General features: G+C 46.9%; 1 protein-coding gene across 4 annotated transcripts in view; it reads left to right on the forward strand.

Annotated features, from left to right (window-relative positions):
• The first annotated feature begins 3,974 nt into the window (after positions 1-3,974).
• Positions 3,975-13,914, forward strand: part of CCDC136 (coiled-coil domain containing 136) — a 40,726-nt gene continuing 30,786 nt past the window's right edge. For 2 of the 4 annotated variants that reach the window (XM_087935396.1, XM_087935397.1), the window contains exons 1-3: positions 4,042-4,151; positions 7,256-7,555; positions 11,550-11,624. In XM_087935396.1, the coding sequence (XP_087791522.1) occupies positions 4,082-4,151; positions 7,256-7,555; positions 11,550-11,624 (445 nt within the window). In that variant the 5' untranslated portion in view covers positions 4,042-4,081. Of the gene's footprint in view, positions 4,013-4,041; positions 4,152-4,579; positions 4,662-7,255; positions 7,556-11,549; positions 11,625-13,914 lie in introns of those variants that run through there. The other 2 variants (XM_087935399.1, XM_087935398.1) reach the window with 2 other exon arrangements.

The following is a 13,914-nucleotide window of genomic DNA, read 5'->3' on the forward strand; positions in this document are numbered from 1 at the left end:
TTAAGTTACAGTTTGTGTGTTCCTTGTTTTTCGGACGGAATTTTCTACAGCCATGGGTCGTTCCTGGGAGAGTTTTTCTCCACCCCAAAGGTAACCTGGACCTTGGGGTCAAAGTTGGAAGCCCTGCCCTTAACTTGGGATCCAAAACGGACCACGTGGAGACCCCTGAGAGGGGGGGTGAGTGGGCGGGACCAGCCAGTCATTGCAACTATTGGTTTGGCAAACCAGATGTAAAGGGACTCTTATTGCTTATCTGATTGTGTTGCCTTTGTGCCATGCCCCGGGTCACCACAGGCTCTCTGGAGGCTGGAAATGGGCCTTTTTCCGGCCTTCTGGAGCCTCTTGAAAGTCCATTTTTTCACTCCAAGCCTCTGCGCAGGCCCCGCACTTACTTGGGATCCAAAATGGGCCATGTGGAGACTCCTGGGAGGGGAGGAATGTAAGTCACCTAACAGTTGGGTTGGAAAACATATAAACCAGGATAGACATTTTAATACTGTCTCTTTAAGGGAATGCTAAAATTGTAATTGGGTGTGGTTCCTCAAATGGCCATAAGATGGAGCCAGAAACCTGGGCTGTTCTGTTGTTGCTGAGTGTGTTGCTGTTTTTGGTCCCTGAATTTTTTTCCCTGTTGATAGTTGCTGATCATAGTTCTTCTTGGATTTGATGTGAGTCTTTTACTGAACTGTTTTTGATACTGGACTTTGATTTTGGATTATCCCTGGACTGAGAACTGACTGCTTTAACCGTGTATGACTTGGACTGCTTGTTGGACTTTGCTGAACCGTTTACTGGAAGTAAAAACCTACATTTTACTATACAGTGTGTCTGTGTGCTGGTTGTGTGCTATTCTTCACTACTCTCATTACGTCTCCCTGTGTGCGCTCATTCTCCTAACGGGGAATTACCTCAACAGAGGGTCAGAGTAGGGTGGGCGGGGCCAGTCAGTTGTTGCAACTACCGGTTCGGTGAACTAGATGTAAATTTAACACCCAGTTCGCTTGAACCAGTCTGAACTGGCTGAATCCTACTTTCATATCCGATGCTCTTGGAGCAGCTCGGGACTAGCAGATAAACACTACAAAGGCTTCCATGCAAAGTTAGTTTATTGGATTGTATTAGGCATTCTCAAAGTATAAGTCACAGTTACGTTGATATTCATCCAACATCCAATCTTTGCCTCAATAGTATGAAAAGACGGTTATCTTCATCCCATAGCCTTATAGCAAAGGATATCTGCTGTTCGATCCTGGGTCCAGGTAAGAATGCCCAAAAAATTCCCCCTTCCCAACCAGAGATCAAGTCAGTTTTCGGCCTGCAAAGCCTGCAGAAGCCTTCCCCAAGCCTTTGGGAGGCCGAAATAGGCCTCAAACCGGCTGAAAATCAGCTGCGAAGTGCGCATGCGCAGTGAGGTAAGTTTGCCTGAGCGTGCCATAGGTAACATCATCACGGCCATAGATTCATTCCTAAACTAACTCTATACTGTCTAACCAGCACACCCACCCCTTGCGAGGCAACAACTGGATGCAGCATTCCCGGTGTGGTCTTACTAAGGCTTTTTAGTTGTGGTTCTGGGGCTGACTCGGAAGGACCAGAGGTATCTTGGCCAAAGGATGCTGTGGTCCGTTGCCAGGGCAACATGGAACTTAGAACCTCCAGCATATCCGGACTGTCAGATAGACATCCCCGCAAAAGCATCTTCCATCTTGCTTGGGAGGTTGGGCTGAGAGGGGTCAGCTGCCAGCATGTGGCCAGCCGCGGGGACAAAGAGGTGATGGGGCCTTCTTGAAGATCTGGGCCAGGAGCTGTGGGGCAACAGATGGACCAGTTTGTGGAGAGTAAGGTGCCCACGATGGGTGATGGGACAATAGGAATTGTGATGTGGGGGAGGAGGAGGAGGGGAAAGAGGCCAAGCAGGTCTTAGGGTGAAGCCTTCAAGGTCGTTTCGCGGAGATTCAACGTTGTGGAGGTGGCCGAGGGGGACCTTCTTGGAATCTCAGTCAACTTCTAGCCTGGGTCCATGCAGGAATGAATGGAAATGTAGATCGGTGCTTCTCAACCTTGGTTACTTGAAAATGGGTGGCCTAACTCCCGGAATGGGAGCACCCACCCACCCTTCTACTCATCTCTCTCTCTCTTTCTCTTTCTAATCTATAGGTCTGTCTATCGTCTCCCCCCCTCTCTATATAAAGTCTCCCTCTCCCTCTCTAATCTCTCTCTCTCTTTCTCTCTCTCTATCCTTTATAATTTCTCTTTATCCCTTTGACCGTCTATCTGTCTATCATCTATCTCTATCATTATCTATCTATCTATCTATCTATCTATCTATCTATCTATCTATCTATCTATCTATCTATCTATCTATCTATCTAATCTATCTATCCTTTATAATTTCTCTTTATCCCTTTATCTGTCTTTCTATCATTATATCTATCATTCTTTTATCTATCTATCTATCTATCTATCTACCTACCTACCTACCTACCTACCTCTCACCTCTCTCATTACTCTCTCTCTTAACCTATGCCTGCCTGTCTGCCTGTCTGCCTGTCTGTCTGTCTGTTTATCTATCTATCTATCTATCTATCTATCTATCTATCTATCTATCTATCTATCTATCTATCTATCTATCTATCTATCAATCTAATCTTTCATCTTTCTCTAATCTATACCTATTTACCTATTATCATCTTGCTCTCTCATTTCTCTCTCTAATTTATACTATCTATCTATCTATCTATCTATCTACCTCTCATCTCTAACCTATGCCTATTTACTTATCATCTCGTTCTCTCATTTCTCTCTAATCTATGCCTATTTCTGTCTGTCTGTCTGTCTGTCTGTCTGTCTGTCTGTCTGTCTGTCTGTCTATCTATCTATCTATCTATCTATCATCTCTCTCTAACCTATGCCTATTTACTTATCTCGTTCTCTCATTTCTCTCTAATCTATGCCTATTTGTGTCTGTCTGTCTGTCTGTCTGTCTATCTATCATCTATCTATCTATCTATCTATCTATCTATCTATCTATCTATCTATCTATCTATCTATCTATCTATCTATCTATCTATCTATCTATCTATATCTATATCTATATCTATCTATCTATCTATCTATCTATCTATCTATCTATCTATCTATCTATCTATCTATCTATCTATCTATCTATCTATCTATCTATCTATCTATCTATCATCTATCTATCTCTCATCTCTCTCTAACCTATGCCTATTTACTTATCTCGTTCTCTCATTTCTCTCTAATCTATGCCTATTTGTGTCTGTCTGTCTGTCTATCTATCTATCTATCTATCTATCTATCTATCTATCTATCTATATCTATATCTAGCTATCTAGCTATCTATCTATTTATCTATCTATATGTATATCTATATCTATCTATCTATCTATCTATCTATCTATCTATCTATCTATCTATCTATCTCCCAACTGTTATTGTTTTTATAAACGTGGCTTTTCATCTTGGATTTTTCCAATTTCCCGTAACAGCCCAGTCCAATCCAACCTGAAGATGCCCTTAACTCTGGCCCATCACCAGGTAACCAACCCAGCAGCTCTCCGGGTGGGCCCCCTTCCTCATCCCCACCCGAAGCCAAGCTGGATGAAGGGCCGACCCTCCCCTAACATAGCACAGATACCCCCCCCCCACCCTCAGGCCTGTCGTGGACCTCTTTCATTGCGGGCGTGGGGAGGGGGGAGGGAGGCGCCCCAAGCCCGGGACCTTGGGGAGGGGTCGTCCTCCCTCCCACCCTGATGGCGCAGCTGAGCATCCCCTGCGGGCTGAGAAGCCAGCGGAGCAGGGGTGGGTGGGGGGGCGGCTTTGCAGGGGTCGAGCGCCCGAAGCAGCGCCCCCTCCCCAGGTGGGATGAGCCCCGAGGTACCCAAGGAACCGCCAGAGTCTCGCCCGGCTCCGCGCATCCTTAGCCGCGCATCCTTAGTGAGCGTGCAGGATAACGTGTGGACGCGTGCACGCGCCTCTCGCCAGCCTGGAGGTGGGTCCTTCCCCGCTCCTCCTCCTCCTCCTCCTCCTCCTCTGCTCCCCTTCCTCGCTCAAAACGACCATGGAAGCGGCTGGGATGCTGCTGACGGGGAGGAGGAGGAAGAGGAGGAGGAGGAGGAAGGCCAGAGCAGGTCGGTGGGGGTCCTCCCTGCCCCCCTCCCTCCCAGCACAGCCCCCCCACACACACACACCTCGCCCGCACTTCTATCCATCTCCACCCCCCGCTCTCCCCCCGCACCCCAGTTGCCAGCTGTCGGTGTGTAGCCCCTCCCCCTGCTGTGGGGGAGGAAACCCTCTGACCCTCCTAGCCCCCTCCCCCACTCTCCTGCACCGGAGTCCCCCCCCTTTTCAAGACAACCCCTCCCCACCACGAGTTTCCTCGCCCCTCTTCTCGTAGCATCCATTCCACACACACACACCCTTCCCCCCCACCGCGTTGTGTCTCTCTGCCCCTCCCTGTAGCAAACACCTGGTCCTGGTGACGTCATCGCCCAGGAGGCGGGGAGGGGAGAGAAAGAAAATCTGGGAGGGGGTTGAAAGAGATCCGACACCCCCGCCTCTTATATTTCTAGCCAAGCTTTCCACCAATCCGGACTCGAAGAAGAAGGAGCCGCTTCTTCCCAATTGCAGAATTTGAACAGGTTTTTTGGGGGGTGTGGGGGGGTTTGCATTTATTTTGGGGGGAGGAATCCCACCTTGGAGGAGGAGGAGGAGGGGGTTCAGCCACTGCTGCTTCCTCTGGGTGGGGGGTGTCTTGATCTAAGCAGACCATAAGATGACCCCCTTCTTCCTTCTTCCTCCTCCTCCCCATCTAACTTGGTTAATTCCCTTTTGAGATTAAACCTGGATAGGAGAAGTCAGCTTTTTATTTTCCCAGCCAGGTCTGATGACTTCAGAAACTGGGGTGTGTGTGTGTGTGTGTGTGTGTGTGTGTGTGTGTGTGTGTTGTGTTTCTTTTCTTTTTTTCTCCCAAAAGTTTTTATTTTTATTTTTCATCTTTTCCGTCACTTTTAGGGAAGCGTTTCTGGGTTTTTACATTTCCATACGAATAGGACCATCGTGGCACACCTCTATCTCGCATCATTCGATTTCTTATCCTTTCACTGCATTTTCCATTTTCGGTCAATTTTCAAAAACATTCTTCGATTTTTACTTTTATTTTATCCCATTTTAATTCACGCAACTTGTTCTGTTTTTCTTTAATTATACTCTTCTTTACATAGTACCGTAAAATTATTTTTCTTATTCTATATTCGCTCTATTCTTATGCTTTTTATCTGTCATACTCGCCATTTTATCACGTATTCTTATTTCATTAGTCGATACATTCCATTTTTAATGTTAATAATTCCCCAAATTTCCCCCCTTTGGAGCGCACCACCTTTTAACCTTGTGCATCATTCAATTTACTCCCCTTTATCTCATGCTAAAATTACCATAATATAACCCTTTTTAATTATCAGCTAAATACTACATATCACATATACATGCTAGGTTAGATTCCACACAGGATGCTTTTCTTTATTCTAAAACATTTATTTTTTTCTAATACATTAATCTTTCCAGCTAAGTGAAGGAACTGATATTTATCGTTTTAGTACAATAATTTTGGGGAGTTGTATTGTGTGGCTCTCTTAGGGAAGGGTTGGTGGGAGTAGCGGCCATTTGGGGGAAAGATTGCCCCCAGTTTAAAATAAAAAGACCCTCCCCCAAGTCATTCTGGGGTGATCAGCCAGGGGTCTGCAAATCCCCCCCTTATTCTACCCCATTCTTGGGCTCTGTGGCTGCTGCCCCCCAAGGAGACCTGGCCTCCAACTTCTCGGCTTGTAGTTTTCTGAGGTTGCACCCGAAAAAGGCTATTTCTGGTGTCCCATCTGGATGGACGGGAGCACGGTAGCCTCACCGGAGGAGTTGAAGAAGAGACTGGACAGCCATTGGTCCAGAATGGTCTAAGGGGTTGGACTAGAAGACCTCTAAGGTCCCTCCCAGCCTTAGGATTTTAAGACTTCTACGTTGAGATGAGGATGGGACGGCTGTTTGTCTGGGATGGCATAGGGCAGGGGTTGGGACTAGAAGACCTCTTAAGGTCCCTTCCAGCCCTGTCATTCCATGGACTTTGTCTTCTGGGGCCTCAACCTGAGCCCGGAGGACCGAAAGTGCCATTTAAAAACGGACGGTCCTTGACTTACGACTACAATTGAGCCCAACGTTTATGTGGCTGAGTGAGAAATTTGTTAAGTGAGGTTTGCTCCATTTTATGACTTTTCTTGCCACAGTTGTTAAGTGAATCCTAGCCCACCCTCCTTCTTTCCCTCCCCCTTCCTTCCTTCCCTCCCTCCCCACTTCCTCCCTCCCTTCCTCTCTTTTTCTCCTTCCCCTCCCTCCTTCCTTCCACCCTTCTTTCCTCTCTTTTTATCCTTTCCCTCCCTCCCTCCCTCCTTCCTTCCTTCCTTCCAATCTTCCTGCCTTCCTTCCTCTTTTTCTTCTTTCCCTCCCTCCCTCTCTCCTCCCTCCCTCCCTCTCTTTTTCTCCTTTCTCTCCCTCCCTCCTTCCTTCCTCCCTTCCCCCACCCTTCCTTCCTCCTTTTCTCCTTCCCCTCACTCCTTCCTTCCACTCTTTCTTCCTCTCTTTTTCTCCTTTCCCTTCTTCCCTCCCTCCTTCCTTCCACCCTTCCTTCCTTCCTTCCTTCCTTCCTTCCTTCCTTCCTTCCTTCCTTCCTTCCTTCCTTCCTCTTTTCTCCTTTCCCTCCCTTTCTTTTTCTCCTTTCTCTCCCTCCCTCCTTCCTTCCTCCCTTCCCCCCCATCCTTCCTTCCTTCCTTCCTTCCTTCCTTCCTTCCTTCCTTCCTTCCTTCCTTCCTTCCTTCCTTCCTTCCTTCCTTCCTCTTTTTCTCCTTCCTCTCCCTCCCTCCACAATAGACCAAGTAGTTATGGATGTATAGATGATCCAGTTGAGGGACTTCAGGATGCTGGGATCCATGGACCATTACTGGTCCATACATGACTCCAGCTCTCCTTCTCCTTGAATCTCTGGGAGGAGGTGCCTTGTGTGAATCACCCTTGATTGGCAGCTCCGTCATTCAGTCATGTCGATCTAGCTTTGGGCAGGTAATGTTGAGGTAGCCCATTCAACCGTGGAAGGAGTTGGCCAAGAGGAGGTTGGCCTACTAAAAGGAAATGCTCCATGGTTCCTCAACTCCATTCTTGGTTGACGTTGAGTGTGATGTTTTAATCTCAGGTGAAGTGGACTCCCCCAAGAAGGAAATGAACGAAGAGGAAGAGGAAGAGGGGGATGAGGAGGAAGAGGAGGAGAAGGAAGAAGAAGAGAAGGAAGAAGGGGAGCAGAAGGACCAGGAGGAAGGGGAGGAAGAGGCGAAAGAAGGACCTAAGAACCTGGACTCGTCCAGCGAGGATGGGAAAACCGCCCAGGAAGATCCGGAGGATCACCTCCAGGCTCAGGTGCTGCAGCTTCTAACTGAGTTGGAGGAAACGCGGGAGATGGTCCTCAGGCATGAAGAAGATGCGCTGGAGCTGCAAGGTAAGATCTGACCAGGTCAGGGAGGAGGTGGACAGTTCTGGCTCTGGGGGCCACTTCCGTTCAGGTCTCGCTTGGTTGGTCCCTGGTCCTCTCAACCGTCTTGGGGGGGCAACCCAGGTTGGCTGAGAGATGGCGGTGAGCTCCAGTGGGGAGCAGCCTCCTCTTTCTTCCTCCCTCTCCCTCTTCTTCCTCTTCCCCTTTCCCTCAACCTCACCCTTCCTCTTCCTCTTTTCCCTTCCTCTCCCCTCCCTCCTCTTTCCCTTCCTCTTTCTCTTCCCCCTCTTCCTTTTCTTATCCCCCTCCTGCTTCCCCACCCTCTCTTTCTCCTTCTTCTTCTGTTCCTTCCCTCCTCTTCCTCTTCTTGTTCCTCTTCCTTTCCTTTCCTTCCCTTCCCTTCCTTCTTCTTCCTCTTCCTTTCCTTTCCCTTTCTTTTCTTTCTTTCCTCTTCTCTTCTTGTTCCTCTTCCTTTCCTTTCCTTCCTTCCTTCCTTCTTCTTCCTCTTCCTTTCCTTTCCTTTCTTTTCTTTCTTCCCTTCTCTTCCTCTTCTTGTTCTCTTCCTTTCCTTTCACCCTTTCTTTTCTTTCTTCCCATTTCCTTCTCTTCCTCTTCTTCTTCCTCTTCCCTTCCCTTTCCCTCAACCTCACCCTTCCTCTTCCTCTTTCCTTCCTCTTCTCCCTCCTCTCTTTCTCCCTCTTCTTCCTCCTCTTTCCCTTCTCTTTCTCTTTCCCCTCTTCCTTTTCTTGTCCCCCTCCTGCTTCCCCACCCTCTCTTTCTCCTTCTTCTTCTGTTCCTTCCCTCCTCTTCCTCTTCTTCTTCTTCCTCTTCCTTTCCTTTCCCTTCCCTTCCTTCCTCTTTTTCTTCTTCTTCCTCCTCTTCCTCTTCCTTCCTTCCTTCCTTCCTCTTCTTCTTCTTCTTCTTCCTCTTCCTTTCCTTTCCTTCCTTCCTCTTCTTCCTCGTTCCTCTTCCTTTCCTTTCCTTCCTTCCTTCCTCTTCCTCTTCCTCTTCCTCCTCTTCCTCTTCCTCTTCCTTTCCTTTCCTTTCCTTTCCTTCCCTTCCCTTCCCTTCCCTTCCCTTCCCTTCCCTTCCCTTCCCTTCCCTTCCTTTTCTTTCTTTCCCTTTCCTTCTCTTTCTCTCCTTGTTCCTTTTCCTTTCCTTTCCCTTCCTTCCTTCCTTCCTTCTTCTTCTTCCTCTTCTTTCCTTTCTTCCCCTTCCTTCCCTTCCTTCCTTCCTCTTCCTCTTCCTCTTCCTTCCCTTCTTTTCTTTCTTCCTCTTCCTTTCCTTTCCCTTCCCTTCCCTTTTCTTTCTTCCCATTTCCTTCTCTTCCTCTTCTTCCTCTTCCCTTCCTTTCTCTTCCTCTTCCTCTTCCTCTTCCCTTCCTTTCTCTTCCTCTTTCCCTTTCCCTTTCCCTTTCTCTTTCTCTTCTTCTTTCTTTTCCCTTCCCTTCCTCCGTCTGGGACCACCGTATTCCTTCCGTTTACTCCCTCAAGGCCTTCTTTCACAATCGCCCCCACCCGCCTGGTCCTCTCCAGAGGAAGGTGCCGGGTGCGTGGGGGGGTGTCCCAGGTTTTCCGGCTTGTCTCCCTCGATCCCAGTGGCCTCCGGCTGAAGCCCCGCCTTCTCCTTGTTCTCTTCTTCAGGCTCTCCCTGGCTGAGTTCGCACAACATGCTCTTCCCCAGGTGAGGTTCAGAAGCCAGCCGCTGCTTGTCGGCCCGTCTGTTTGGCTTGGCCTGCTTTGAATTTTGTGTGTCGCTTCAGTGTGTTGTTCAAACCCAGCCCTGCCGTCCAGTTGACCGAGCATTGTGCAAACGCAAACCACGACGAAGGCTGATCCTTGTTTAGTGGAAGGAGCCGGGCCTGTGAATGTCCGGCCTGGACGGATAAACAAGCCAACCGTGATTTGGCTCCAAAGTCTCGTGTCTTTCCTTCCCTTCGTGTCTCTGGGCCTCCCTGTCTCTTCTCTTTGAACGTTTTTGTGGCTGTTCTGCAAGCTGTGATTGCAGGCAACAATCAGTCCGTCAGTCAATCAACCAGCATGTCAATCAATCAATCAACCCATCAATCAGATTCAACCAATCACAATAGAGATGGAAGGGACTGTTGTGGCCCGCCAGCGGCCAGCAGAGTCGGATAGTGAGGAGGTTGGGGAGGAGCCTGGGCCAGTCCTGGAGCCTGGGGGAGGCTCTGATGAGGGCTCTGAGTCGGAGGCAAAGATGGGGCCAGGGCTGTGCGACAGTTATCAGCTGCCTTTGGAGTTGGAGGTCAGTGGGGAAGAAGAACAGCTGGAGCCTGTTCCCAGTGTGCGCATGCGCAGAGCTGCCAGACGAAGGGAACAACAAGGAACACAAGGCAGAAATGGGGCCAGGGCGTCTGATAGTTATAAGCTGCCTTGGAGTTGGAGATCAGTGGGGAAGAAGAACAGCTGGAGCCTGTTCCCAGTGTGCGCATGCACAGAGCTGCCAGACGAAGGGAACAACTAAGGAACACAAGGCAGAAATGGGGCCAGGGCCGTCTGATAGTTATAAACTGCCTTTGGAGTTGGAGATCAGTGGGGAAGAAGAACAGCTGGAGCCTGTTCCCAGTGTGCGCATGCACAGAGCTGCCAGACGAAGGGAACAACTAAGGAACACGAGGCAGAGATGGGGCCAGGGCCGTCTGATAGTTATAAACTGCCTTTGGGATCGGAGATCAGTGGGGAAGAAGAATAGCTGGAGCCTGTTCCCAGTGTGCGCATGCACAGAGCTGCCAGACGAAGGGAACAACTAAGGAACACAAGGCAGAAATGGGGCCAGGGCCGTCTGATAGTTATAAACTGCCATCAGAGATAAGTGGGGCAGAAGAACAGCTGGAGCCTCTTCCCAGTGTGCACAGGCACAGAGCTGCCAGAAGAAGGGAACAGCTAAGGAACAAGGGTTGACTCGGGAGTAAAGCCACAGGTGGACAGTGAATGGCCCCTCCCAGAGGGAATAAAGAGGAGCGAAAGGGGAGTGGGGTTTGCAGGAGACAATTAGTTCGTTTAATTAGTCTGAAGATCTGTTCCTGACTTCTTGCCAAGTCATTGCTGCTACAGCGTGGCATTTGAAAGCTATCGGCCTGGCAGCTCTCCCAAACTGATAAAGGTCTGTCGTTGTGCAATCTCTTGAAAGACTTGTTGGCCGGGACTTTGCTGGAGAGGAATTCCCTTGAACCTAAATAAAAGGGGTTTATATCGGGACAAGAAGTTGGCTTCGTGGTCTTGGGGAAGCCTAGGTTGGAAGAGGGACCTTGGAGTCCCTTGTAAACCCAAACCCAAACCTTGAATCTTGATTGATTGGTGTTTTGAAACGCGTTTTACAATCTGTCCTCGCCTTACAACGCTTCGCTTAGTGCCATTGGAAGTTGCAATGAAATGTGAAAAAAATTGACTTGCGACCATTTCCCACACTTATGACCGTAGCAGCCTCCCCGCAGATTGCTTGGTCGCTGAAGAGAACATCGGAGGACCCCATACAGCAACGAAGCCCCAGATTTCTGCGGTTAACGTGAGATGGTTCAGCGAACGTGGCCCCCATGTTGTGACTTCTCGCCCTGGGTTGTCGTTAAGTGAATCCACTGCAGTTGTTAAGTGAGGAACACGGTTGTTTTTTAGCGAACCCTGTGATTCCCCGTTGTCTTTGCTCATCAGAAGGACCGCCAAAGGGGAATCACGCTGCGACCGTCACACCTGTGAGTCAGTTGCCAAACTTCCGAACGCTGATCATGTGACTGCGGGGATGCCGCGACGGTCGTTAAGTGCGAACAACAGTCCTCTTGGCTGCTGTAACTTTGAACGTTCGCTAAACAAACTGTCGTAAGTTGAGGAACAACTGTAGGATCTCAGTCGCCCGCCAGTGGATGCCATCTTGACTTTTTTGACCTCCCTGCCCCACCCCCACACTGCTGGGAGAGCCGTAGGGCCCGGTGGACTTGTTTCTCGGAGGGTTTTGTGGCCACTGATCCTTCTTTTCCCCCCGGCAGGTTTACTGGAAGACGAGCGCCTGGCGAGCGCCCATCAGGCGGAGATCTTCACCAAACACATCCAGCAATTGCAAGGTTGGTCCAGATACGTCCTGGCGTTTTATTTTTATTTATTTATGTCATTGTCACAATAACTCTGCTGTTCTGTTCCGTTCTATTCCCTATTCTATTCTATTCTCTCCTGTTCTACTCCTTCCTGTTCTGTCTTATTCTATTCTATTCTATTCTATTCTATTCTATTCTTTATTCTATTCTATTCTCTATTCTATTCTATTCTATTCTATTCTATTCTATGCTTTGTTTTATTCTCTATTCTATTCTTTATTCTATTCTAGTCTTTATTTTATTCTATTCTCTATTCTATGCTTTGTTTTACTCTCTATTCTATTCTTTATTCTATTCTAGTCTATTCTCTATTCTAGTCTATTCTTTATTCTATTCTATTCTTTATTCTATTCTATTCTTTGTTCTAGTCTATTCTCTATTCTATACTGTTCTATTCTATTCTATATTCTATGCTTTGTTTTATTCTCTATTCTATTCTATTCTATTCTATTCTCTATTCTATTCTATTCTGTATTCTAGTCTATTCTCTATTCTATTCTATTCTATTCTTTATTCTATTCTATTCTTTATTCTATTCTATTCTTTATTCTATTCTCTATTCTATTCTATTCTCTATTCTATTCTCTATTCTATTCTCTATTCTATTCTTTATTCTATTCTATTCTTTATTTTATTCTCTATTCTATTCTTTATTCTATTCTATTCTTTATTCTATTCTATTCTCTATTCTATTCTTTATTTTATTCTCTATTCTATTCTATTCTATTCTACTAATCTAATCTAATCTAATCTAATAGAACTGAAAATAGGAATAGAATAGAAAAGCAGAATAGAATAGAATAATAGAATAGAAAATAGGAATAGAACAGAACAGAATAGAATACATAGAATAGGAATAAGAGTAGAGTAGAATAGAATAGAAAAGAAAAGAAAATAGGAATAGAATAGAAAATAGGAGACTTGAAAATAGGAATAGAATAGAATTGAAAATAGGAATAGAATAGAATATTGAATAGAAAAGAAAATAGGAATAGAACAGAAGTTAGAACAGAAGCTGAAAGGCACCTTGGAGGTCGTCTAGTCTAGCCCCCTGCTCAAGCAGGAGACCCTATACCATTCCAGACAAATGGCTGTCCAGTGATGGGGCACCCACAACTTCGAGTGGCAAGCCGTTCCGCCGGTTAACGGTTCTCACAGTCTGGAAGTTTCTCCTTAGTTCCAGGTTGCTTCTCTCCTCGGTCAGTTTCCACCTGTTGTTTCTTGTCCCGCCTTCTGGTGCTTGGGAGAATAAATTGACACCCCCCCCGCCCTCTTCTTTGGGGCGGCCCCCCAAATACTGGAAGACTGTTTTTATGTCTCCCCTAAATCTTCTTTTCCCTAGACGGGCCAAACCCAAATCCTGCAGCCGTTCTTTATATGTTTTAGTCTCCGGGGCTTGAATTCCTCTCCTTTGCTCTTCTTTGCACTTTTCCCAAAGTCTCCACCATCCTTTTTTTTCTAACGTGGCGGCCAAAGCTGGATGCGGCGGGTGTCATGGGTGCAAAATGTGGTCATCAGTCCACATTTTTCGGTGCTGTTGAAACTTTGAATGGTCGTCAAATCGTTCGGCTGTAAATGGAGGACTACCTCTAGCCAGAAGGAGTCAGAAAAGCGAATTATGCTCATTGATGTGTGTATGTTCCAATTGGTTATATAACCCCCAAACGAACGCTCGAACTACCAAAATCGACGGGGCTGGATTTTATTAGAGGTTCTGCCAAGTGCCTTCTGCGTTGCCCGCTGGCAGAGGAGCAAAATCTGCTTGCAAAGTCTTCATAAATATTGAAGAGAGAGAGAGAGAGAAAGAAAGAAAGAAAGAAAGAAAGAAAGAAAGAAAGAAAGAAAGAAAGAAAGAAAGAGAAAGAGAAGGAAGGAAGGAAGGAAGGAAGGAAGGAAGGAAGGAAGGGAAGGAAGGAAGGAAGGAAGGAAAGGAAAGGAAAGAAAAAGCAAGAGAAAAAGAAAAGAAAGAAAAAGGAAGGAAGTTGATTGAGAAAAATGGAAAGAAGGAAAGAAGGAAGGAAAAGGAAGAAGAAAGAAGAAAAAGGAAGGAAGGAAGGAGGAAGAGCAGGGAGGGAGGGACAGAAAGAAGGATGGAAGGAAAGTAAGAAAGAGAAGAAGTAAGGACATAAAGAAGAAAGACAGAAAGAAAGAAGAAAGGAAAAGAAAAAGAAAGGGAGGGAGAAGTTGAGAAGAACGGAAAAAAGGAAAGAAGGAAGGAAAAGGAAGAAGAAAGAAGAAGGAAGGAAGAAGGAAGAGAAGG

This window comes from Pseudonaja textilis, chromosome 5, assembly GCF_049901715.1.
Source record: "Pseudonaja textilis isolate UNSWEBS1 chromosome 5, rPseTex1.2, whole genome shotgun sequence".
Classification (NCBI taxonomy): Eukaryota; Metazoa; Chordata; class Lepidosauria; order Squamata; family Elapidae; genus Pseudonaja; species Pseudonaja textilis.